This window comes from Gigantopelta aegis, chromosome 4 (genome assembly GCF_016097555.1).
Source record: "Gigantopelta aegis isolate Gae_Host chromosome 4, Gae_host_genome, whole genome shotgun sequence".
Classification (NCBI taxonomy): domain Eukaryota; kingdom Metazoa; phylum Mollusca; class Gastropoda; order Neomphalida; family Peltospiridae; genus Gigantopelta; species Gigantopelta aegis.
The window spans coordinates 28,163,679-28,191,474 of NC_054702.1; the positions used below are offsets into that span (position 1 = coordinate 28,163,679).

Here is a 27,796-nt window from a genome sequence, read left to right on the forward strand (position 1 = left end):
CCTGACGTCACAGGAAATGTCAACAAAATAAAATGACGCCAAACCCACTGCGCTATGACGTCATAAAATATGTGAGGGTTTTTGTGTTGTTCTACTTGGTGTTTGTGTGTGTGTGTGTGTGTGTGTGTGTGTGTGTTGGGGGTTGTGGGGAGGGTTTTTTTTAATGTCCAAATATATCATCATTTCGTACAGAGGGTGGGACGTAGCTAAGTGCTAAAGCGATTGCTCGATGCGCGGTCGGTCTGGGATCGATCCCCGTCGGTGGGCCCATTGGGATATTTCTCGTTTCAGCCAGTGCACCACGACTGGCATGTCAAAGACCGTGGTATGTACTACCAAGTCTGTGGGATGGTGCATATAAAAGATCCCTTTTTGCTAATCGAAAAAAGTAGCCCATGAAGTGGCGACAGCGGGTTTCCTCTCGCAATATCTGTGTGGTCCTTAACTATAATATATGTCTGACGCCATATAACCGTAAATAAAATGTGTTGAGTGCGTCGTTAAATAAAACATTTCCTTCCTTCCTTCCATTTCGTACGATTACGCCATCTACCGACAACGTCATAAACTACTGGGAAAAAAAGTCTATAGTTGCGCTGTTACCTATTACAACATGTATGTCTACCAAATAGACCTTGGATAAATCCGAAATAGAGGCGTAGCGTGGTCTGAACGAGGAGTGTGGGGGGGGGGGGGGGGGGGGGGGGGGGGGGGGAGGGGGGGCGATTATGAACCTGGTGCACACTGTCATAGATCTACATTACTTAAGGTCTGTATGAATATCCGGGAATATTACAATGGTAAAAAAATAAAAATTGTTTTAGTCAGGAAGATTCGTTTGACACACACACACACACACACACACACACACACATACACACACACACACACAACCTACGCCCAGAGACATTAAAAAATAAATGTCCCTGCCCTGTAACTTTTTTAACGTGCCTGCATCTCTTTTAACGTGTCTGTATCAAATAAAAAGTGCAGGCTAAACACTGGTGTGTGTGTGTGTGTGTGTGTGTGTGTGTGTGTGTGTTGCGCCCCCTTTAATCAAAGGGAACTCGCTTGATGCCGTCATTGCTAAACATCTGAACTGAAATAGGAGTAAAATATTAAAACAGTAAATATTAAAATAGTAATTTCACCGTTATTACTAAATATCTGAATCTCAGCGCCATCGGTCATGATAAAAACTACATGTAAATTATCAACTAGGTCATTGAACTCTGTTGACTGTTCATAGCACGTGCGTAATGCCTTAGCAAGTAATTCATATTCTTCTTTTGGTACAGATGCCTTTAGATTTGTTAGAAACAAAGCTGAGAAAACCTCCTTTTTTTCATCTGAGAATACAATAGACCCTTCTTTATCGAAGAGTTGCATGGTGTTCTACGTACAGGGCCGGATGTAGACCTTAGGGGACCCGGGGCACGTCAGGTTCGGAGGCCCTTCAATATAGAAATTAAATTACATGACAACGAAAAAAAATGAACTAATTTTATAATTATTAAAAAAAGTTAATAAAGGAAGTTCTTAAACGGGGGAGGGGGGGGCTCTGGCAGGGGGACCCGGGCAATTTTCCACTTTGCCCCCTTATAAATCCGGCAATGTCTACGTAGAGCTCATCATACTTCAGTAGGACCTGATGAAATACATTATCAATTACTAAAACACTTACCTCTTTAATCTGTATCAAATTGGTTCTTTTAAACATATTTAATAAAATCTGGTTTTCCAGTGACTTTCCTTCTGATTGGAGGGGCGGAATTTAGCTCAGTCAGCTGAGTGCTCACTTGAGATGCTTGCATGGATCTGTTAAACTGATTTGGGGTTTTCTCGTCCCAACCAGTGCACCACAACTAGTCCGTGGTATGTGCATGATTTCCTGTCTGTGGGGCAGTGCATATAAAAGATCCCTTGCTGCACTAGGAAAAATGTAGCGAGTTTCCTCTAACGACTACGTGTCAGAATTACCAAATGTTTGACATCCAATAGCCGACGATTGATTAACCAATGTGCTCTAGTGGTTTCGTTAAACAAAACAAACGTTTTCTGACTGGAGGAAAGCAATTATTATCCCTATGCTCAAGCCTAGTAAGGATCCCACAGATCCTGTCAGTTATCGCCTTATTGCTTTGACAAGTTGCATCTGTAAAACCCTTTAACGAAAGTTTGTTTTTGTTTAACGACACCATTAGAGCACATCAATTTATTAATCATCGGCTATTGGATGTCAAAAATTTGGTATTTTTGACATATATTTTTAGAGAGGAAACCCGCTATATTTTTCCATTAGCAGCAAGGAATCTTTTATATGCACTATCCCACAGACAGGATAGCACATATCACGGCCTTTGGTATACCAGTCGTGGTGCACTGGCTGGAAAGGCCCTTTAACGAATGAACAACCGTAGACTTGTCTAGTATTTTGAGTCTCACACATTACTTACCGGTACTAATGTGCAATGTGGATTCAGATGGAGACGTGACACGGTTGCTCATCTTGTTAGATTTGAAATGTTTTACAGAGAAGCTTTCATTCATAACCAGCATTTGGTATCGGTATATATTTTAGTTGGAGAAGGCTTAAGATACCACCATAACCTCCATGACATGGTTCCAGTGTACCACAACTAGTCAAAGGCCGTGGTATGTGATTTCCTGTCTGTGGGAAAGTGCATATAAAAGATCCCTTGCTGCATTAGGAAAAATGTAGCGGGTTTCCTCTGATGACTAAGTGTCATAATTACCAAATGTTTGACATCCAATAGCCGATGATTAATTAATCAATGTGTTCTAGTGGTGTCGTTAAACAAAAACAAACTTTTTAAACCGTCGGTGTTTGCTGATGGTGCGTCACATTTTGGTAGAGTGTAGTCATTTTACGCTAATATAACAAGAGAAGATGTATTTGTAGGTTGAGGTGTGGTGGAGTGTTTTCGATTCCACCCTCAACTCTGTTTAAAATTAGACATACTGGTTTTCATTATAATTTTAATATATTGATATCTGCGATATTTGTATTTTTCACAGCTCTTTACACAGTGTTTTAACTCGATTATTGAATTTTTAAATTGACATGGAGCATCCTTTTATAATAATTTTACCAGTTTTGACACCCAATAGCCGATGTATTTTCGTACTGCCCGTGCTATTAAACATTCATTCGTTCATTCATTAAATTAAATGGGGAAAAAAGGTGTTCTGAGCAGGGGGAGGGAATTCGGACCCCTTCACACCCCCCACCCCCCCCTGGATCCGCGCCTGAACTTTATAATCTTTTTAGTACTGATATAAAATTTCTGTTTCAAGATGATCTCATGAATAGAGTTTTTGAAGGGAAATCTACGTCAAATCTGAAGTTAGAATATCACACTTCTCCTCGCCACCATAACGACTTTAAAGACGAATTAATAAACCTCCAACCCCTAGTTCTGGGCATTTTCCGACAGCTATGTAAATCTAAAAGTTATTGTATACAAAAGAAAAACATTTGCTTTGTTTAACGACACCACTAAAGCACATTCATTAATTAATCATCGGCTATTGGATATCAAACATTTGATAATTCTGATACGTAGTGATCCAAGAAAAACCGGCTAAAACATTTTTTAATGCAGCAAGGGATCTTTTATATGCACCATCCCACAGACAACATAGCGCATATACCACGGCCTTTGATATACCAGTCGTAGTGCACTGACTGGGACGAGAAATAGCCCAATGGACCCACCGACGGGGATCGATCCTAAACCGACCGCGCATCAAGCGAGTGCTTTACCACTGGGCTACGTCCCGCTACCATAACAACAGACAAGGAACCTCCAACTCCAAGTCTCTTGCAGTTTCCAACATCTATGTTATTGTAAATCTAAAAAGGGCGGGACGTAGCCCAGTGGTACAGCGCTCGCTCGATGCGCGGTCCGTCTGGGATCGATCCCCGTCGGTGGGCATATTGGGCTATTTCTCGTCCCAGCCAGTGCACCACGACTGGTATATCAAAGGTTGTGGTATGTATTACCCTGTCTGTGGGATGGTGCACATTAAAGATCCCTTGCTGCTAATCGAAAAGAGTAGCCCATGAAGTGGCGACAGTGGGTTTCCTCTCTCATTATCTGTGTGGTCCTTAACCATATGTTTGACGCCATATAACCGAAAATAAAATGTTTTGAGTGTGTCATTAAATAAAACATTTCTTTATTGTTTTTTTGTAAATCTAAAAATCCATTGTATAAAAGCGCAACGAAAATGTTCAGCACGTGTTTATTGCCTAGTCCTTCCAGTTAATTGTGGCTTTGTCCCAACCCAGCGGTTCTCCTTGTAGCTGCTTGGTTAGCCACTGAGAAAGCGGCTCGAAGTATTTTTTTATCGACGATGCCGAAATCTGCCGAGTTCCAGTCAATTGGAACAGTGCCTGCTGCCAAGGAACACTCTTGCCCAAGTTCAACATTTTTCTAAACGAGAAAAATAAGTAGATTTAAAACAACTGTTTCAGAAAGGATCGCATGAAGTGGCAGTAACAGATTTTTTGGGGGGTTTTTTAATTCCCTTCTTTCTTCCTTCTTTCATTCTATCTTTCTTTTGCATACACACCTTTATTTTCTTTCTTTTTCTTCTTTCTTTTTTCTTACATTCTATCTTTCTTTTGCATACACACATTTAGTTTCTTTTTTTTTCTTCTTTCTTTCTTTCTTCTTTCATTCTATCTTTCTTTTGCATACACACATTTAGTTTCTTTATCTTTCTTTCTTTGTTCTTTTATTCTATTTTTCTTTTGCATACACGCCTTTATTTTCGTTTTCGTTCGTTTTCGTTCTTTTTCTCTTTTCTTTCTTTCCTTTCTTTCTTTCTTTCTTTCTTTCTACATGCAGCACCCAATTTTATTTAAATGAAGAAAAAAATATGGCTATTCCAGATCGGATAACATGGGGTGGGGAGGGGGGGGGGGGGGGGGGGTAATTTTTTTTATACTCACTTTCAACAAATTAAATTTTAATTTAATTTCTATATGGAAATTAATGACATCCCCCTCCCCTCCTCCACCCGCTGACGCCATATAACCGTAAATAAAATGTGTTGAGTGCGTCATTAAACAAAACATTTCTCTTTTTTTTCCTCCACCCTGGATCTAGACTTATAATCAAAATATCACTACAATTTAACAAACACAAACAAAAGGCGGAGACTATATAATTTAATACACACTATGATGTCATATCATCCCACACCAACAACCTGTCGTAATTAACCTACACACAGGCCCGTAGGAACGATATCGGGGGGGGGGGGGGGGGGGCACAATCTCTACATAGCTGGTGACTGGGTCACAGCCTTTAGTGGGTTATGGGGGCATAAACCATATTTTTATTTTTATATAGAGTAGGACAAAAAACGTACAATTTTGTTCTCAAGTGTCCCCACCCGCCACCCTCACTCCTACTGGGGGGGGTTTCGTGTGGGTTTTTTTTTTTTTTTTTTTTTTTTTTTTTTTTTTGCAATCGTCCAATTATCGGAGGTGTAATAAGTATTATTGGTGTGTCTTACTTGAACTTGGTTCCCGCCTCCTGTGACCGGTAGAAGTCGCACTGGTGAAGAGGGCCGACATGGCCGCTCGTCTGACACAGGGACTCGTAAAACTGGAACTGGGCTAAGAAGCTGATAAAGTAGCTGAAAAAAGGCAACATTACCAAAACTTGATTCATTATATTTATTTAATATCATGTTTTAAGTCGTATCTATCCTAAAATAATTGGGGGTGGACACTGGCGTATGTATGTATGTATGCATGATTTAATAAAATTTAATACAGTAAAACAAATAAAAAAGGTTTGAGTGAGGGAGGGCATTGCCCCCGTGCCTTTCTCCTCGCTACGCCACTTGGGGTGGAGGCAAAAACAAAAGTATTAATATAGGGTCTTCTCCAGTTATACAAAAGGGCACCTGACCTTTAAATTAAAAAAATATACTTTCTTGGTGGAAAGTAAGTAATACCATTCATCCCTACCCCTACTCAGTACGGCCCTGATGAACATGAAACATAAGAATAAAACTATGAACTACAGACATACTTGTAAACCAGAACATTACACCTATACAATCGCAATTTTTTTCTTTTAATCATTTATGTTTGATATAGTTATGAACGTTAAAACAAAACCAGTACATTTAGCGACATATGAACATGCACTTGTTAACATATGGCGAACATCTAAATACATTTCGATGTCTAAATATTGCAGTACATTCACAAACTCTTGGCCTTTGCATTAATAAGGATTTACTCGATATTTACACAGTTTTTAAAAATGTTTTGGTCGTCTAAATACTACAATAGGCCAACCAAAATGAACAATGTGCTTGAACTTTTAACGAGATATGGACACACAGATTTGAATAGCACGGCAGACTACCCTTACCTCATGTATGGTGAATTGTCTGGAATGTGGAATTTAGCTGCTGGGTCAAAATCATGCTCAGATCGTGGAACGGGGGCCACTATACCTTGGTACTTCAGTCTACAACAGTCACAAACAGACTAGCGAGTTAATAGGATGTTACATCAGCACATAAAAACAATATATATGGTTGTGATTTGGACAATGTACGCAAAAATTGCAATACAAGTTCTGTTCTGTTCAGTTCTCTTCAAGAAATACAATACAATTACTTTTAAACTTTAATCTTCCTGACACACAATTATCTATTAAATAAACTCATTTCAAAACACATTTATTGTATAAAATAGAATAGAATAGAATAGAAATGATGTTTAACGACAGTTACGACACCCCAACATGAAAAAAAACACGGCTATTGGGTTTCAAACTATGGTAAATGAAAAACTTAAGTGATTTACTGTATACAAGTGTTTTAAATACTTTAATAATTAAATACACAGGGCGGACGTAGTCAAGTCACAAGTGGTAAAGCGTTCGCTTGATGTGCGGTCGGTCTAGGATCAAAATTTCTGTCAAAGTGGTTACACGGTGCGCCAAATGACCAAACCAAGACATACTGCCTTGAGCTTCTATGGGCATTGTGCTATTTCTCGTTCCAGCCAGTGCACCACGACTGGCATACCAAAGGCCGTGGTATGTGCTATCCTGTCTGTGGGATGGTGCACAGTAAAATATCCTTTATTACTAATGGAAAAAATGTCGCGTGATTCCTCTCTAAGACTATGTCAGAATTATCAAATGTTTGACACCCAATAGCTGATGATTAATAAGTCAATGTGTCCTAGTGGTGTAGTTAAACAAAACAAACTTTATTTTTCAATACTTTAATAATTAAATGCATTAAAAAAAAAATGGTTATCATCCTACATACAAAAAGGTAAAACAGTTTTAAAACAAAGTGAACTATTATAATAAGCACCTCATTTCCCAAAATCTTCTATTGTATTCATTCTTGCTTATTTCTCCACTGAACACCTTCCATCTCCACTTATCAATGATATATCCAAACGGAAGGAAGGCGATTTTGTTGAGAGCCGATTTCAGTAATATCATGATATCAACCTCTGCAATTTAAAATGTCATCGTTATAGCACAATAGTCTATATAAAGCCTAAGGTAAGTAAGTAGTATCGAAATATGTTTATCTTAGACAATTACAAACATAGGCATCTTCATTAATCAAGGCTAATATTCGTTCCTCGTATTCAGCCTTGATACATGTCGTCAAGAAATCGTGCCACAAAATGCTTAAATTTCATTGGATGCGATGAGATCTGATTGCAACGAATCGCAACGCTCCTTATAGATTCCCTTGTTATGTAAACTCCATGTTGGCGGGCGAACACTGATATTGCTTTCAAGATTGTCACATGTTACCGATGCTGTGATTGGTCAGCGATGTCATCGTGTAAGGGACATAATCGGGGTTACAAATTTTCTTCCAAAAGAGGGCGCTAGTAGTGGATATCAGTAATCTTGACTACATGAAAAAAGGCTGAATACGAGGAACGAATATTAGCCTTGATTTATGAAGATGAAACAGAGGGAGGATGAGCAGGTTGGTTTTTGCCCGAATTAAACAAAAATGCCAGAATTTGGATAACAACATTTTTTGTCATATTCCAAAAGAAAAAAAATTGCTTTGAGAAAGGAGAGATGGGGCTTGTGTGGTATGGACTCAAAAATGAAGAGAAAACAATTCACTTACTTGGACTGTTCTTGTATTGTGAACCCATCAGTCCTAGAGTATCGAGATGTTTAAAACTGAGTACAGACAGAGCCATCGTGTCCCCTACAGCCTCATGGAAGGCGGAATTAGGACTGTCACGAAAAAGGGTCGGTTGATTCTCGTACGCCATGAAGTACTGCACGTGACCCATCTCGTGGTGTACAGTTTGAAGGTAATCCATCGTAACTTCTGCGCACATTTTGATTCTGAAAGAAAACAACCTTGAAATATTGATCCTCAAACAAGTTAATGTCAAGAAACAATAGCTATCCACCAAATCGCGAAATGCGAAATTAAAGTGGGATTTTGGCGAATATGCATCATTATGAAATCGCCAGAAAGATAATTTGAAAATCAAACACATACATGTATAAATCGTAAAGAACCTTGATTTATTAGAGTTTTTTTGGTAAACTGAAATTTATATTTGACTGCAGAATTTTGGACCAAATTCGCCGAATTGCTGGTACGTTTTGGGGGTCCAGTTTAGTCATTAGTTAATAAGAGAGAAATCTCTGTACTAGCACATCCTGGGTGGGAGGCGGTAATAGAATACGAACTCAGTACCTACTAGCCTCCTATCTGAGGCTTGTTTTTAAAGACTACACCACTGAAATCACTGATTTGGCTTGTATCATTCAAATAAAATTATTGCTTTACGTCTAACCAATGCCTTTACATTGAGAATATCAAAGATTCACCATGCTATAGGATGTACTAGACAATACGTATGTATTGTTTCAACGGCGACAGCCCACAATGCAACACTCACAAATGCTACTGTGAAAATAAATATTTACGACAGGGATCTTTACTCCTAATAATTACTAATAGTACAGGTCGGTTAGACATTCTTAGAATCACTTCCAATGGAAGAAAAATTGATGTATGCAATGGTCATTCCTTCGATTATATAATGGCTATTCCCGCATTTACCGTAGCCAAACCGAATCATTAAGTATAAAGATTGATAGAGAAATAGGGAGATATAACCGGCCTCGGTGATGTCGTGGTTAAGCCATTGGACATAAGGTTGGTACGTACAGTGTTCACAGCCCGGTACCGGCTCCCACCCAGAGCGAGTTTTAATGACTCAGTGGGTAGGTGTAAGACAACTACACCCTCTTCTCTCTCACTAACCACTAACAATTAACCCTCTGTCTGGACAGACAGCCCAGATAGCTTAGGTGTATGCCCAGGTCAGCGTGCTTGAACCTTAATTGGATATAAGCACGAAAATAAGTTGAAATGGAATAGGGAGATATAAATAGAGCAACAGGCGGGCGGGCAAGTAGACTAATGTTAGTCTCCGACTACCAACTACTGTCCAGTAGCTAGTCTGAGCGCTCTTACAACTCGATTATCGTATTATAACCCATTAGTCGTTATCATGAGCGCACCCCGTCGTAAGTCGAGAGGTCGAAAAATTGCAACGCAACCGCCGAATTGCTAACTTCGTCGTGACAGTTAATAATGGACAGACCGATTTTCTGGCGCATTGCCAAGCAGGGCCCAATTTCACAAAACGTACGTAAACGTAAATCTACGACAAAATCACAATTCTTCTTCTTATTATTATTATAGTACAAGAAATATAGTTTGAAGTACACATATTTCATTTTCTTTTGTCCTTACAATCCTCCATCTTCCGTAATGATGTAATTTTCTGCGTGAAATAGATGTCAAACACGTGTAAATGAATGACCGGTATGAAGTTCTGCTAGTTGCAGACGTATACTTACGATGTTTTGTGAAATAGGCCCCTGGCGTGCAGTCAGTCAGACATGCAGGTAGGCAGTCAGTCAGACATGCAGGTAGGCAGTCAGTCAGACATGCAGATAGGCAGTCAGTCAGGCATGCGGGTAAGCATGCAAGCAGATTAAATTTTATGATTTACCTGAAATCGTGTTTCTTAAACATATCATGAGCAGACGCGTGGCACTGCACTTTTCGGTCATTGGGTTTCACCAGCATGGATTTCCTCCAGAACGTGTCCGTCATGTTGTAGAGAGAGATCGAACTGAAGAACTCCTCCGCTAGTCGAAATAGTCCCATGACGTCATGCTTTCTTTTGAGAACTGTCTGCAGATGATTCTCCATGTTTTTCATTTCAGTTTGGTCCGAACTTGGAACCACGATGTCGACGATGTTACCCCACTCTTGGGCCCACATGTTTCCTGTATTGTTATATTAGCTCATTATTATAAATATACTCGCTTGAAAAAAGTTCCTATTCATCAATTACAATTTTCTTTAACCAACTGCAAAGTTTGAACATGGTTGAACGTTTAGCAAAGATAACTACATCAGTATAATTGTGTAAAGCGTGTTGTAATGCTTAGGAATGACCAAAAACTATTTCTTGGAAAGGATGCGATTATTTCCATCATTACCGTAATAAAACACATACCTTGTATCAGGCTTATTTTGTAATCAACTTTAGGAATTAAAAAAAAAATCTTCAGTTATCGTCCCATATCTTGAATTCCGGAATTAATGCAAAAATACCATATATATATATATATATATATATATATATATATATATATATATATATATATATATATATATATATATATATATATATATATATATAAAAGATATATACATGTATATATCTTTTATTTATTTATTTTTATTTTTATTATTATTATTATTATTATTATTATTATTTAAAGCAACGCGCTTAAACACTAAAATATCAGAAAATTGAAGGGGAATTTCTGTTAAATTGGTCGTACTGTTGCGCCAAATGGTCGCATCAAGACACAATCTCGAACTTCTATGGGTATTAGGACAACAAAGAGGATGTACAGAATTCAATACCCTAAGTTTTGGAAGCAAGTTTTAACCAGAATGAACGTACATTTTAAAAGAAGTATGTACCTTTAAGACTGGCGTGAGTTAATTAAAATGTTTAATATTTAGCATCCAAAAGTTACCGAAAACACACTAGAAAATTGAAAATGTATACATATACATTCAGATATAATATTTACATATATCATGATCAATTATCTTTTCTTTTTCGTTTCGTTTCTTTGTTTCTTTCTTTTTTTCTTTTTCTTTTTTCCATATGCATGCACCTTAATATGGATTTTAGAACTTGATATACTCGTGTACAGTATTTATATTTGTCGCATACCAAGAAGATGAGCAGGTATGGATCCACTGGTTCCTACGACTTTTGCGCCGTACATCTTAGTAAGCATTTTCCGTACATAGGCGTGCAGTTGAAGATAGAGTGGTCTAACTTCCAGCCACAGACGATCACACATAGCCTCGAAATCCGGCGTCTGGTCGAACAGCTTCTCTCTCCAATAGGCCCCGTAATCAGCATAGTCTGAAATTAATTTGCATTTACATATTATTTGGGGGCGGGATATAGCCCACTGGTAAATCGCTCGCTTGATTTGCGGACGGTCTACGCTCGTGGACCGACTGGGCTGTTTCTCGTTCTTGCCAATGAACCAGGGTCGTGGCGGAAAGCATTATAGAAACTTAAAGACAATTTTCTTCTTAACCGTTTAAGGAGTTTTAGACTATTAACTACTCCGTTGCCCCCCCCCCCCCCCCCCAAAAAAAAAAAATCCTAGGTACGGCCCTGTGAACCATATTTTTCTTGTTTAGGATACCAGTGTCCTCATATTCAGTGTGTTTGCGGTCGTGTGTTACTGTTTGTAGCAGTTATTATGCATTTTACTTTGTGATATATAGTTTTACAAAATTATTGGAAATTGACATAGCGCGCTCGCACATACAGCCACAGCCACACGCACAGCCACACCCATACACACGCACCTCGTTCCGTTGCCACTGTACTGAACAGCAATAGGAGGTATCTTAGTCTTATAAGCATTTTTTTTTTTAATAAATGACAAAACTTACCACGGCCAAAACAATATACTGGAAGCTGGTAATATTGGTTTATTTTTACAGTGTCTATGTAATACGTACTTTTTTCGACCGCGCCTTCATTGAGCAGGGTCACGAATGTTTCATACAAGGGTTTAATTCTAGGACCAGTGACATCCCGCCATCCTTTCCATGCCCACAAAAGTTCCGCCGGATCTCTGCTGTTGGCCATAACATTTTCCAGTTCCGGTTCCAGCGGCAGACATTTGTGCGGATCTTCTATTCTGCAGACTTTTCCAGTGTTGTAAATCGTCACCATATCACTTCTAGTAGTGCTGGTGTGTCTTTAATAATTAACATAAAAAAGGAACTAATAATTTTACAGGGCTCGAAATAGGAAGCAAAATACGGCCTGCTATTATTTTTTAAAGAAAGCAGGTCACCAGAGATATGTCCTGTTAAGAAAACAATGTGGCCTGCTGGGGAAAAAAAAGATATCATGGGGTGAGGTGTTGGTTTTATTTAGACTATAGTAGGTGAAAAATTGTGACCTCTCAGATGGATTTTAAATCATTATGGAATTAAAATATAACATAATTATGCGCTAAATAGCAAATGAAATAATCATACAAACATTTATCTCTTTAAAACAATCACCTGCGATATTTTTCGGTGATGTTAGCAGTTGAAGTGATACTTCACCGGCTAGGTCTAAAACATTTTGTAAATGGCTATACAATATTAATAACTGGAAGCAAGAACGTGCAAAGTATAATTTACAGATATTAATTATTTTAGGCTTTGAAATTTTAAACTTCAAATATATATATATATATATATATATATATATATATATATATATATCGTTTATTTAAATTAACACCTAAACAATTTTATACTGGCGTATCCAGTATGTTGTATAGGGGCAGTGAGCAACCACACTGTTTATGGGTCGTGTATGTGTTTGATGATCGCACTGCAGTAATACTCACTCAACTATGTTAGGATCTCTAGACTTTGCATATGACTGGAGAAACCTCATCATTCTTCTGTGAGTCTGGTCCAGCACACTGGGATCGACAGCCTTAGCCTCGTCTAGCAACTGTTGATAAATCTCTGACGCCTCGCGGTCTATATCGCCAACCTGTGACGAGGAAATGGAAGTGGAAATGTTTTCTTTAACGACGCACTCAACACATTTTATTTACGGTTATATGGCGTCGGACATATGTTTAAGGACAACACAGATATTGAGGGAAGAAACTCGCTGTCGCCACTTCATGGTCACCTCTTTTCGATTAGCAGCAAGGGATCTTTTATATACACCATCCCACAGACAGAATAGCACATACCACGGCCTTTGATATACCAGTTGTGGTGCACTGGCTGGAACGAGAAATAGCTCAATAGGCCCACCGACGGGGATCGATCCCAGACCGACTGCGCAGTAAGCGAGCGCTTTACCACTGAGCTACGTCCCGCCCCTAAATCTGTGAAGAGATACGGCAACTCCAATTGAATCGGAATATTTCAGCCAGAATCAAACCACTGATGCACGGCAGTTGGCCCCAATTTAGCAATGCAATCTTTACCTTCAGTAATTACTTTAACGTCTGTATATGTTGGTTTTACCAGTAGTGTAATCAGAATCTGGAATGGTGGTCGAATATGAACCTAGTGGACCCTTCTGTCTACATTTTCTTTAGACACATATACAATGTAGGAATAGCCTAATATTGAATGTTAAAATGTTTTAGCGTTGGGGGAGGTCTTTCGAACCTAGCGAACATTCCCCCCCCCCCCCCAGCCTACTCCCATGTCAACAACATACGTCTATCCCAATGATGTCGATGAAAAAAAAATCTTCAAATAATTGCTTTGCTCGTGATTCCTTTCACATTCTTTTAACCTGTATATAAAAATACGGCTAGTGTGCACTTGTGTTAAAAATGTCCATTTTATCATTTCCAACGACCAAAGGATCATTAAATGCATTCGGTTGGAGATGTCGAAGAATACTTAATTAGCCGAGTCAGTTTATAACGTTCACTAGTAAATAATTTAATCTCAGTTCACAGGCACACACATATACATTATTCATAACATAAATATATATCACATAATTACACATACACACAATATACTAAAAGGTAAAAGTTATTGTGACATGGATTGTTTGGAGTAATAAATTTGTAAATGGATTTATGGATGTAAACCAGAGAAAATGTGCATGAAACAGCTCAAATAAATGCAACCAAGCAGTTGTTGCAGCGAGTGCATGCTTTGTGGCAAGAAACATGGACTATTCGGGAGAACTCCTGTCCAGTGTTCGCCATAAAAGATCAGTCATTCAGTCGCAAATCACTACCACTCTGTGCAGCCTTCAAAAGTCCAGAAGTCAGAAAAACACCATTAGTGAACTGTTTGAGGCAATTTTGTCATGCCACGCCTCAGTGAAATGACAGATGACGCGTCATAGGGACCTCGCAGCGTGACGTCGCACATCAATTCAACATCCACAGAAACACCATATGGCACTTATGGCAACGATATCAACAACCAGGTCAGGGACCGTCCCCGTAGCGGCAGACCACCCGTGACAGCCCCTCGCCACTGCGAAACAGGCATTCCCAGGAACTTTCTCCAGCGTTTAGTGGCCTCGATGAGACGACGGTGTCAGGCCTGTATCAAGGCTCAAGGTGGACACACTCGCTACTGACTGTATGAACTTCGCTCTGGACCCCCTCTAGTGATGTGGCTCATTTGCATATGGCAGGTGCGCCCTTTTCATGAACTATTGTTCGTTTCCATACCTTCGAACATTTCTCTTTCCATATTATAACGTTTCATACACGGCAGTAAAAACTTATCATCAATTATCTTTGTTTTTTGTGTGTCACAACCTTTGCCTTTTAGTATGCATACTCGTGTACATACAGTTGCTAATACTTAACCAATAAACATGGTTCAAAGTATCACCAATAACGTTTGCCTTTTAGTATACATTATCCATAGTTATCACTTAATTATACATACACATAATACATTAACCATAATCCACCATATAGTTACATAATAATACATTGCAGTACATTGTGGAGAGTGATACGTAGATCTATTATAAATATAAATTATCTTTTCTCTAAGTTGTTGCTGCTAATAAATATTTACACAATTTTGTTAACTACTTTACGTTATTAATGGACAGTAATTGTATTAATTTGAATGAAGATCGTCGGGTATAATAATATGGTTAAATATATCTGCCTCTCAGACTACAATAAAATGGACAAACTAATATGAAGTGGAACTTATCTTCAACTACCGGCCTTAGTGGCGTCGTGGTTAGGCCATCGGTCTTCAGGCTGGTAGGTACTGGGTTCGGATCCCAGTCGAGGCATGGGATTTTTAATCCAGATACCGACTCCAAACCCTGAGTGAGTGCTCCGCAAGGCTCAATGGGTAGGTGTAAACCACTTGCACCGACCAGTGATCCATAACTGGTTCAACAAAGGCCATGGTTTGTGCTATCCTGCCTGTGGGAAGCGCAAATAAAAGATCCCTTGCTGCTAATCGGAAAGAGTAGCCCATGTAGTGGCGACAGCGTGTTTCCTCTCAAAATCTGTGTGGTCCTTAACCATGTCTGACGCCATATAACCGTAAATAAAATCTGTTGAGTACGTCGTTAGATAAAAATTTCTTTCTTTCTTTATCTTCAACTGATCTTTTAGTATTGTGGTATTATAGTATAAACGAAAATGTCATTAGAACACACAGTTACTCAGATATTTTAAAGGCATAACTAATATTCATTAAAGCTAATTCTACCAGAACATTAGTAATACATTAGTTTGTGTGTTCCACCTGCATAAATACAGAGGCACCTTAAAACTGAGACTTACGGTTGAATCACGTTAGAGCTGGTTTAATCAGTCCTAAACCACAACGAATGTTAATTGATTGCAGTAATACCAGGCATTTCTGTGTATATGAACGACAAAACCATTAACACTTTTGATATCGTATATCTGCACAAGGCAGAGTGAAAAGGAAGTTTGACAATGCCCTGCTGGTGTTAGTATAAAGAGATCGTATAATAAATTAATAATAATACATGATTTATGTGTTTATTAGTGATAATAATTTAACATCTTCGTACCATTTTCTTGTTTGCTGACGTCAGATTGGTTTCGAAGTTCCAAAGTGCTTCAGCCTGCATGTTCTCCAATTCCAGTAGCCTTCCATTGACCTTGTGTAACCACGTGACAGCACTGTGTCTTGAGTCCAGGGCCGTTTCCTTATTTCCTATAAATTAGGAATATACATGTATTGCAATGTACATTAAATAATTAAATGATACAATTTTATAAAAAAAAATAAATGGGGGGTTTTGGGGTTTTTTTTTGGGGGGGGGGTTTGTTTTTAGGGGAAGGCGGCATCATGGGAACCTTATGGTAGGATTGGGAAGCATATATTTATAAATATTTATTTTAATATTAAAATAGAAAGTCGTAAGCTGCAACATTGTATTGGTGTTAAAAGGACTGATAAATTTAGTTTTCTATTATTTTGATACTGAGGTCACCCTTTCATAATTCACTTATGGTGTGTGTATGTGTGTTTGTAGCTGGCTGTCCATGTGTCTCTGTGTGTGGTAATTGTATGTAAAGAGCATAGGGGATAAAATAAATCCTCTATGGCCTAACAAATTATCTCTCATGCCGTTGCTGGGACTCGAACCTATGGCACCGAATCGCCCGCAATTCCCAAACCACCACGATACCCGCTCGGCCACCGAGACATTCTTAAAAAACCCAGAATGTTTAATAATGGAATAAATATTGTTTAAAAACCACACACAAAAAAAACATAACAGGTAAATTAATGTTTTTGCGAATACCAAGTAACTTACCATTCAGTGATTTCAGGTAATCCAGCAACACATTCTTTAGCTGGACTTGCGAATTTTTCAAGCTGTATCCAAAAGTCACAAGGCACATACAGAGTAACACCGTTAGTCGATTCATAGTAGTAAATTTGAATGCCTGCAATGTTAAATATTATAATATTTTATTTCCAGTAATTGCTAATCGATATATGCAGAAGATATTGAGACTTACATTAGTACTGAAAAGGAGCATATGGATAATATAAAAGATTTTTTTTTTCCAAGACATTTACAAAATCCATCATGTTTTTAAAACATAATTTCCTGTCTCCAATCCCGTAGACAGTGATAAGAAAATATATTAAATTAAAACCAACCAAAAATCTATACTGATGGAAAGAAAAAAGGGAACAAATGGTATTTGAGATCAAATTAAATTCACTACTAGTGTAGTTATGCCTTTACAAAGTACAAAGATGTATTGTGGGATTGAAAGCCAGTTCTGTGAGATTGTCTGCTAATAACACGATTAACTTCGCAATGCTATGGATGAGGGTTTGTTCCAGTAATAGTAAAATGTGTTTTGTTTAACGACACCACTAAAGCACATATATTTATTAATCATCTGCTATTGGATGTCAAACATTTGGTCATTCTGACATATAGTCTTAGAGAGGAAACCCACTAATTTTCACATTAGTAGCAAGGGATCTTTTATATGCACCATCCCACAGACAGAGTAGCACATACCACGGCCTATGATATACCAGTTGTGGTGCACTTACTGGAACAAGAAATAGCCCAATGGGCTACCGACGGGGATCGATCCTAGACCGACAGCGCTTTACTACTGGGCTGCGTCCCGCTCCTGGTTGCATTAAGAACTTGTTGTTATTACTAACTGTGTATCATTTTTCTATATCCATCAGTATTTTAGATGTTTTTATCCACTGAAGGTTCAAGCATAAACATTCATATTCCCACCTCTAAAATATTCCACTTGTATCGAATATTGAGGGCAAGGTGGAATACATTTTGAAAAATATATAGTTCAAATGCACAAATATAATTTTAATATAAAACAAAAAATCATAATGATAATCTTATTAAGTCATTATATCCACCCTCTTCCATGACCTCCTTTATTTAAAGAATCAGTTTTTAAATTTATATATAACAGGGGTTTGTTTTCTTTGAAAATATTTTAAATCGGATATAAATTCGATTTGCAATTATAAGCAATCTCTTTTTTATTTCGCCTTCATTCTACTACATTCATCCTTTCTCAATTAAAAATAAAATCAAGAATATTCAACAGAGCATTTTTAAATGTAGTTTCCGTACCAAGTTAATAACAAAATTTACTTTAAAAAAACAAAACAATTAACATGATTATGTCTTTGTTGAGTTTTTATTTTTATTATTTATTTATTTTATTTTATTTATTTAAAAAACTTTGTGGGGGGGGGGGGGAGCGTCGAGGCTGGAGCAGTTTTTGTTTGTTTATTTGTTGGTTGGTTTTCTTTTGTAAAATGTTTTATTTTTTTTATTTTGTGTATGTGTGTGGTCTTATATATATACTATGCACCTATGGCATGTCCGTGTTAAATGACGCGTTCAATAATGTTTCACTAACACGACGTTTATTATTCTGACAAGTCTTAATCATTACATACTCTGTTATAATTAAAATCTATTTCAGTCTACAAATATCAGTTTCATCTTCATTATACTGTGCTACATTTTTGGATTTTTTATTTTCTGCGAAAAACAACTAATTGCAATAAGGATTAAGAGACAGAGAGAGAGAGAGAGAGAGAGAGAGAGAGAGAGAGAGAGAGAGAGAGAGAGAGAGAGAGAGAGAGAGAGAGAGAGAGAGAGCTAGACAGACAGACAGACAGACAGACAGAGACAGAGGAGAGAGGAGAGAGAGGAGGGGACAGGGAGGACAGAGGAGGAGAGAGGAAGAGGGAGGGGCGGGAGAGGGGGAGAGAGGAGGGAAGGGAGGAGAGAGAGGGAGAGAGAGAGATGGGGAGATAGAGGAAGGAGGGGAGAGAGAGAGAGAGAGAGAGAGAGAGAGAGAGAGAGAGAGAGAGAGAGAGAGAGAGAGAGAGAGAGAGAGAGAGAGAGATCCATACAGACGCACATTTTGTAATTACATAAACCTAAATACAGATAACCTCTTAGGATAATAACATAGAGGAACCGAATAACAAGAACGTCATATCCATGATTAAAAAATGTATGCTGAAAGGATAAAGACCAAAAGAATTAATGAAGAAGAAAAAAGGTCGAAGAAGAAAAAAGGTCGACGACGGTATTATACTTAGAAACATTCGGTTACAGTATTAATATAATCCTCTGTATTTGAAAGCCCTGTCGCGGATCTGTCGAAAGAAGAAAGCATTAATCAAAGTGAAAAGTTAGTAATGAAATGAAATTTTGTTTTGCATAACCGTAAGTATTGTTTGTTCAGTGTCGTGACGTCAAGGGTTTAGGGTATTGTGGGTTTTAACTGGTCACTGCGGTCTGACCTGCGTTCCCAAGAAAGTGACAAAAGAAAACAACAACGTGGTATTCAGGGCCGTATCTAGCCTAAAATAAGGGGTGGCAGTATAAGAATCTAACGACCGAATTTACAAAGCCTTTTCAGGCACGGCGGAGCAGGGGTGGGGGGCAGGGGGTTCTAGCTCCACCTCCCAATAATTTTGAATCAAAAACATTATTGGTAGTAAATCTTAAGGCAGAGATGAATTTTACGGGGGAGCATATACCCTAACCCCCTAAAAACTTTGTTTTGCGCCCTCGATCTCAGTCAGCCCCCCCCCCCCCCCCTCCAATGTCTACTTGCTTCCGCCATGCTGCTGTTTATATTTTTAAAAAGAAGAGAAAAAGGTGCTTAAGTAGATGGTTTCGACCCCGAAAACGGTTTTAAACACACACACACACACCCTCTGCATACGCACCTGTAGAATATAATTAAAACATTTATTTTTCATCATCATTGCTATCATTTAATCAGGTTTACCCGGATCTGTTGTGGAACAGCTGTTACGAATGCTCCACTAACAAACAGCTGTTTCAAATGATCTCCACACGTCAGCAACTCGCTCATTGAACATCGTGTGTCGGTGCGACAGAAGTCAGCACAACGTGTTATACTGGGGGCGGGACGTACCCCAATGGTAAAACGCTCAATTGATGCGTGGTCGGTTTGGGATCGATTCCCGTCGCTTTTTTGTAACTGACTATTTATGACTGAATATCATAGTCTTTTTTTTTCTGGACTAACTTTAACCAGTCACTTTATTGTCCAAGTACCGGCCTCGGTGGCGTCGTGGTAGGCCATCGGTCTACAGGCTGGTAGATACTGGGTTCGGATCCCAGTCGAGGCATGCGATTTTTAATCCAGATATCGACTCCAAACCCTGAGTGAGTGCTCCGCAAGGCTCAATGGGTAGGTGTAAACCACTTGCATCGACCAGTGATCCATATCTGGTTCAACAAAGGCCATGGTTTGTGCTATCCTGCCTGTGGGAAGCGCAAATAAAAGATCCCTTGCTGCTAATCGGAAGAGTAGCCCATGTAGTGGCGACAGCGGGTTTCCTCTTAAAATCTGTGTGGTCCTTAACCATATGTCTGACGCCATATAACCGTAAAATAATGTGTTGAGTGCGTCGTTAAATAAAACATTTCTTTCTTATTGTCCAAGTATTGATTCGCTCAAAATCTGTGTTTAAAATACTTGCACTATATGCAATACGTTATCTTTTCAATCAACAATATACAAGCACGCTGGGGCGGGACTTAGCCAAGTGGTAAAACGCTCGCTTGATGCGCGGTCGGTTTGGGATCGATTCCCGTTGGTAGGTCCATTGGGCTATTTCTCGTTCCAGCCAGTGCACTACGACTCAGGCTCGTAGCCAAGGGGGGTGCGACGGGTGCGAACGCACCCCCCACCCCCCCCCCCCCCCCCCCCCCCCAAGAATTGGAGTTCCGCCAAAAAATGTATAATGTTTTTTATTTCCTGTTATAAGTATTTTAACGTTTACCCTAACAGATGGCTGTATTAAATGCTAGTTTATTCGAAACCATTAATGGAAGTCCGCCCTCTGTTATTATTTGGCTCGTCTATATAGAGCTCAAATATTAATTTCGGAAATTTCCGTAAATATTTTTTGGCCTAAAATGGTACATGTTACACGAATGATATTCCAAGGCGTCGTTATGGGTATATTCAATTGAGAACCAGTCTATCATGTAAGTAATTGTGACGCGCTATTTTGTCGACTCACAAACTACGACTATTATGATAACCTGAGCAAAGAGAGCAAAGCAAAAAACGTGCAGCCAAACGATAGACGCTTTTCTTACGAAAAAGAAAAAAGGTATAATATAACTGGTCAGTAAAATAAATACGTTTACGAAATATCTTCATCAACTACGATCACCCCAAGAATAAATAAATGTCAGTTAAATATGACTATTTACTTTGTTGCGTTGGACGAATTGATTTTTATATTGCATGTTGTTTAGAGATGAATTTATTTAACAGATGACACTGCCGAATGCGTTCTCAATTCAAACCGTGTCTGGCATATGATTGGTATCGGTACCGTAAATATGTTTAACATGTCATACATTTCATTCCGTCTCGAATAGTCTTTAGTGGAATTCGATTGTAATACCCTTGTCGAATTAACAATTAAGGAGGAGCAACTGACTTTAAATAAATATTCACAAAAGCGATTCGATGCCCTTAATACACTAAATAGAAAACGAAAGCTATGCGCAATACCAAAATTTAAACACATTGATGTTTGGGTTTTTGGGGGGTTTTACCACACGCAATTTAGTGATTCAGTTGTTTATTTTCTAGATTCCTGTTTTCACGAACTATGAATCCTTGTCTGTTAATGATAATATTATACTTATCATACAGCCCCTCACAGGCGTACGGGCTCCAATTTTTCACGGGGGTGGGGGCAGGCTGAGTTTTGCCCGAATTTAGAGGGTTGGTTTTTTGTGTGGGTTTTTTAAATGCCCGAATCTCGATAACGTTTATTCACATTTGCATTAAGCACTACCAAACAACTAGGCTATATAGGGTTGTAAACGAACCACTACGCATTTTACATGGATTACAATTAACGAGTATTAAAGTACAAAACAGAAATGTATTGTTTCACAGTGTAACTAGTTCTATTCACTTATATGCTGGTCTTAGAAAAAATTATGCGTCTCGCCCCTTGCTTCTGCCAAATCTGTCAATGATCGTATCCATATTTGAGTACGATCGCTCTGTTATGAGTGCGACACTGCTCAGTCGTACCAGGCCCATAGTCGAGCACAGGTAGGTTTTCACAGCGTGTCACACATTTAATGTAGCTAAAGTTTACTGCTGCTCTTGAAGTATTATCAAAAAATGTACGCGCTACGACATCAAAATACCTGAAATAAAATATTAAAAACCCATCACAAATAGCTCCAGAATGCACCCTGAGCATCTACATTTAAAAACATTTCTGGGAAGCATGCCCCCGAACCCCCCCCCCCCCCCCCACCCCCCAAACCTCTCGCGCCCTTATAAATATAAATTTAGTTCCACCCAACATCTCAACGCATTCCCACAAATATGGCTGGCTACGGGCCTGCGACTGGTATATCTAAGGTCGTGGTATGTGCTATTATGTCCGTGGGATGGTGCATATAGAAAACGTGCAAAAATCAGCCTGCATCCCCTACACAAATGTGTGCCTGTACGCCTATGGGAAAGACTTCCAAACGTTGCAGCATGCTTCTAATACTAATACTATCAATAACCCTAACCCTAACCCTAAATGAACTGAATGCTGGAAAGATCGGAAGTCTTACCCGCCTATGACCCAAATGACAGGATCGAATCACCTCGGTAGATCCATTCAACTGATTGGATTTTTTTTTGTTCCAACCAGTGCACCACAATTGGACAAAAACCGTGGTATGTGCTTTCCTGTTTGTGAAAAAAGTGCATATGAAAGATCCCTCGCTCTATCAAGAATGTAGCGGGTTTCCATTGATGACTACGAGTCAGAATTACATCTTTGACATCCAGTAGCCGATGATTAATTAATCAATGTGCTCCAGTGGTGTCGTTAAACAAAACAAACGTCTTTAGTGTCATTGTAATTAACATCGCTGAATGTTATTATTTCATTTCATTTCAACTTATTTCCGTGCTTATATCCAATTAAGGTTCAAGCACGCTGTCCTGGGCACACACATCAGCTATCTGGGCTGTCGGTCCAGGACAATGGGTTAGTTGTTAGTGGTTAGTGATTAGTGAGAGAGAAGAGGGTGTAGTGGCCTTACACCTACCCATTGAGCCCTTACAAACTCGCTCTGGGTTGGAGCCGATACCAAGCTGCGAACCGATGTCCCTACCAGCCTGCAGACCGATGGCTTAACCACTGCGCCACCGAAGCCGGTTAAGAATGTTATTAAAATCGCTTTTGAGGCGATTACAATAATATCTAACGTTTGATATAACTCACAATTTGTGGACAATAAATAAATTATAACATTCGAGGAGTGCCTTACAAAATCTTTGAAACTCGTTTAAGGAATAAAACAATTCCCAAACTCGTTTCGTAAATTTCGTATGGCTCATGCAGTAATTTTATGTTCGGTCGTTTTTTTTTACCATATGGCGGGACGTAACCCAGTGGTATAGCGGTCGCTTGATGCGCGGTCGGTCTGGGATCGATCCCCGTCGGTGGGCCCATTGGGCTATTTCTCGCTTCAGCCAGTGCACCACGACTGGTATATCAAAGGCCGTGGTACGTGTTATCCTGTCTGTGGGATGGCGCATATAAAAGATCCCTTGCTGCTAATCGAAAAAGAGTAGCCCATGAAGTGGCGACAGCGGGTTTCCTCTCTCAATATCTGTGTGGACCGTAACCATATTATGTCTGACTCCATATAACTGTAGATAAAATGTGTTGAGTGCGTCGTTAAATAAAACATGTCCTTCCTTCCGCTCCGATTGCCCCCCCCCCGTCCCAATCAGTGCACCACGACTGGGTAGTGGTATGTGCTGTCCTGTTTGTAGGAAAGTGCATATAAAAGATCCCTTGCTACTAAATGTAGCGGGTTTACTCCAAGACTATATGTGAGAATTACAAAAGATTTACATCCAGTAGCTGATGTTGAATAAAAGTTTGTTTTGTTCAACGACATCACTAGAGCACATTTATTTATTAATCATCGGCGGTTGGATGTAAAACATATGGTCGTTTTGACAGTTATAGAGAGGAAATCCGCTACATTTTCCATTAGTAGCAAGGGATCTTTTATATGCACCATCCCACAGACATTACACATACCACGGCATTTTGTATACCAGTTGCGGTGCACTGGCTGAAACGAAAAATAACCCAATGGGCCCACCGAAGGAGATCGATCTTAGCTGATGTTGGATGAATCAGTGTGCTCTAGTGGTTTGGTTAAACAAAAATAGTTGTTTAGTTATTCAGAATCATCATGTTATGTATTTTATGAAGAACTGCTGTTCTCTTGCCATTGTACAATAATTACAATAATTCCTTATACGCCAAGGGTGGCTCCAAGGAGGAGACAAGGGGACCTGCCCATCTCCCTAAAATAATTAAAGTCCTCCCTTTTTTAACAATTTGTTTTACAATTTTCATTTAAGTGCCCTTGTTTTTCAAAGAGTTGGTCCATGTACCTTTTTGTTATTGGTCTCCTACCTGGAATAACCACTGGGTCCGCCCTTGAATGCCGTTAGCTGATGACCGAACTAAAGTTTCAGGAACGATTTTACGAAGCCTGGGGAGGGGGCGGGGGGGGGGGGGGGGAGGGCTTAAACGCAGGTGTTTTTATGTATTTCATTTCAACTTATTTTCGTGCTTATATCCAATTAAGGTTCAATCACACTGTCCTGAGCACACACCTCAGCTATCTGGACTGTTTGTCCAGGGCAATGGGTTAGTTGTTAATGGTTAGTGGTTAGTAAGAGAAGAGGGTGTTAGTGGTCTTACACCATCCCATTGAGTCGTTAAAACTCGTTCTGGGTGGGAGTCGGTACAGGGCTGCGAACCCAGTACTCCAACCACGACACCACCAAGGCCGGTAAATGTATGTAGTTACATGCGTGTAAGACATAAACAGGTTTTGTAAATTTGGCCTCGGCGCGGTGGTGTCGTGGTAAAGTCATCGGACATAAGGCTGGTAGGTACAGGGTTCGCAGCCCGGTAGCGACTCCCGCACAGAGTGAGTTTTAATGACTCAGTGGATAGGTGTAAGACCAATACACCCTCTTATCTTTCAATAACGACTAACAACTAACAACTAACGCACTGTCCTGGACAGACAGCCCAGATAGCCGACGTGTGTGCCAAGGACAGCGTGCTTGAACCTTAATTGGATATAAGCACCAAAATAAGTTGAAATGAAATGAAAAGACGTAAACAGGCTTTGTAAATGTGGTCCTTAGATGTTGTCAAGCGTGTCGCCAAACTGACTGTGCTGGTACCACTGTGCTCAACAGCGTCAATGGGGGCGGCGAGGCGTGACTACCACTGACTGGTGACCTTTAAGATTGTGACATAAAGGGGAACGTATATCTGTAGGCCTACTTTCGCTAGGAGATATACCCTTGGCTTATCGCCTAATTTTTCAACAATGAGTAAACTTTATAAGTTAGCTTGTATAACTTACCCACGCAGCGTCTGATGGCACAGTTCAAGAATCAGCACATTAGTCATGTTTTAAGCCATCCCTGGAAGTTTAGACGTGTTATGTAGTTAACCAGCTTACCGCAAGCTCGTATGCGACGATTGTTAACTTAACTGCTACCGTACTGTACTAGTATACGTTTGTCCGCTTGCGAAAAAAAATCAATAGTGTTTATTGTACTTAGATCCGTGACTCGATACCAACAGGTGTTTTCATTTGCATGCTGGGCTGTGTTCATACAGCCGTTTTTCGCTAAACGTTCGCAAACTATTTTGACTGGCTTCCGTAGTGGTAATTCGGTTTATTGTGTAGCGTAAAAAGCAGTGTAGCGAACGTTAGCGAAAAGCGGTTGTCTGAACTTGCCCTTGGTCAACTCGTCCAAAAAAACAAAAACGAAAATGGTTTATTTAACGACACACTCAACATATTTTATTTACGGTTGTATGGCGTCAGACATATAGTTAAGGACCACACAGATATTGAGAGAGGAAACCCGTTGTCGCCACTTTATGGGCTACTCTTTTTAATTAGCAGCAAGGGATCTTTTATATGCAGTATCCCACAGACAGGATAGTACATACCACGGCCTTTGTCACACCAGTTGTGGAGTACTGGCTGGAACAAGAAATAGCCCAGCGGGGCCACCCACGGGGATCGACCCTAAACCGACCGCGCATCAAGCGAGCGCTTTTCCACTGGGCTTTGAAACAAAGCGACCGGCCTCGGTGGCGTCGTGGCAGGCCATCGGTCTACAGGCTGGTAGGTACTAGGTTCGGATCCCAGTCGAGGCATGGAATTTTTAATCCAGATACCAACTCCAAACCCTGAGTGAGTGCTCCGCAAGGCTCGATGGGTAGGTGTAAACCACTTGCACCGACCAGTGATCCATAACTGGTTCAACAAAGGCCATGGTTTGTGCTATCCTGCCTGTGGGAAGCGCAAATAAAAGATCCCTTGCTGCCTGTCGTAAAAGAGTAGCCTATGTGGCGACAGCGGGTTTCCTCTAAAAATATCTGTGTGGTCCTTAACCATATGTCTGACGTCATATAACCGTAAATAAAATGTGTTGAGTGCGTCGTTAAATAAAACACTTCTTTCTTTCTTTTTTGAAACAAAGAGTATTTAGTTGTCGTCGTCCTCCGTGTCCGAGTCGTATGCTTCTTTGTGGAGATATTTTACTGGATCGACTTTTATTGCGCGCCCGTCACTTTTCAGTTTCACGAAAATATTGGTGTCACGTGTCCAAGCTGCGTCCACATTTTGGTCTTCTTTTAAGTGTTTTAAGTAGGCGAGGTTTTTGGCAGTTAAATCTTCAGCAATCCCTATTCCTGATCCCTTTAGTTTTCGTCTGTTGTAGAGAGCCTGTTGCTTATGTAGTCTAGACAAATTTTACTATCATCGGGCGTGGACTCCCTTCTTTAAAGTTTCCGAGTCGATGTGCAATATTAATGTCTGTTATTTTAACATTCACATCAATTTTTTTCAATACACCTACCGCCAGTTCCATTGACTGTAGTAGTAGAGGGGACTGTATGGGGGCATGACCTACTGACCCGACCTACTGACCTACTTAGACTAGACCACCGAGTGTATAAAAAGTAGCACCATTCTGAGCTGACCACTTACCTAAATAACTAGATATTCATACTCCCCCAGGGGGCCCAGGGTGGGACCGGAAGGCATACCTATCGATACTCGTATAACTGTTGTGAATGAATGGTACCTACTACCTAAAAATTATCATATGCAAAGCACTAGGCTTTTTTAAAAACTACACTCACACTATAAGGGAAATCCCCTTCAAATTAGATAGCTAGAGTAACTAATAACCCCCCACCTCCTTGCATTCACTATGCAATTCAAGGAGGGGGGGGGGGGGTGAGTGGCTTTGATCAGACGTTGGAAACATAGAATAAAGACTCAATACAATAAGAACAACCATAACACAAAAAATAGGTAAACACGAACACGGCACTCTCAGCATATCATAGGGTGCATTGACTAATGATAACAATGCACCCGTCCATACGCAAAACCAAATAATGGCCCAGCACATACTCCAATAAGGAGTCGGACCAAAGAAACCGGCTCCGAGTACACCACTGCACTGCACCCAGAAGGGAC

At 39.7% G+C, this 27,796-nt stretch overlaps 1 protein-coding gene across 1 annotated transcript; it reads right to left on the reverse strand.

The window, feature by feature from the left end:
* Positions 1–4,186: 4,186 nt before the first annotated feature.
* Positions 4,187–25,840, reverse strand: LOC121371990 (angiotensin-converting enzyme-like). The gene is made up of 12 exons (XM_041498224.1): positions 25,655–25,840; positions 16,961–17,093; positions 16,208–16,353; positions 13,041–13,192; positions 12,151–12,392; positions 11,339–11,536; positions 10,091–10,370; positions 8,173–8,399; positions 7,384–7,528; positions 6,423–6,521; positions 5,551–5,673; positions 4,187–4,460 (listed from the first exon to the last, which is right to left on the reverse strand). The coding sequence occupies exons 2-12, from the start codon at positions 17,073–17,075 to the stop codon at positions 4,277–4,279; spliced, it is 1,911 nt and encodes a 636-aa protein (XP_041354158.1). The 5' UTR covers positions 17,076–17,093; positions 25,655–25,840; the 3' UTR covers positions 4,187–4,276.
* Between the last annotated feature and the right edge of the window lie 1,956 nt (positions 25,841–27,796).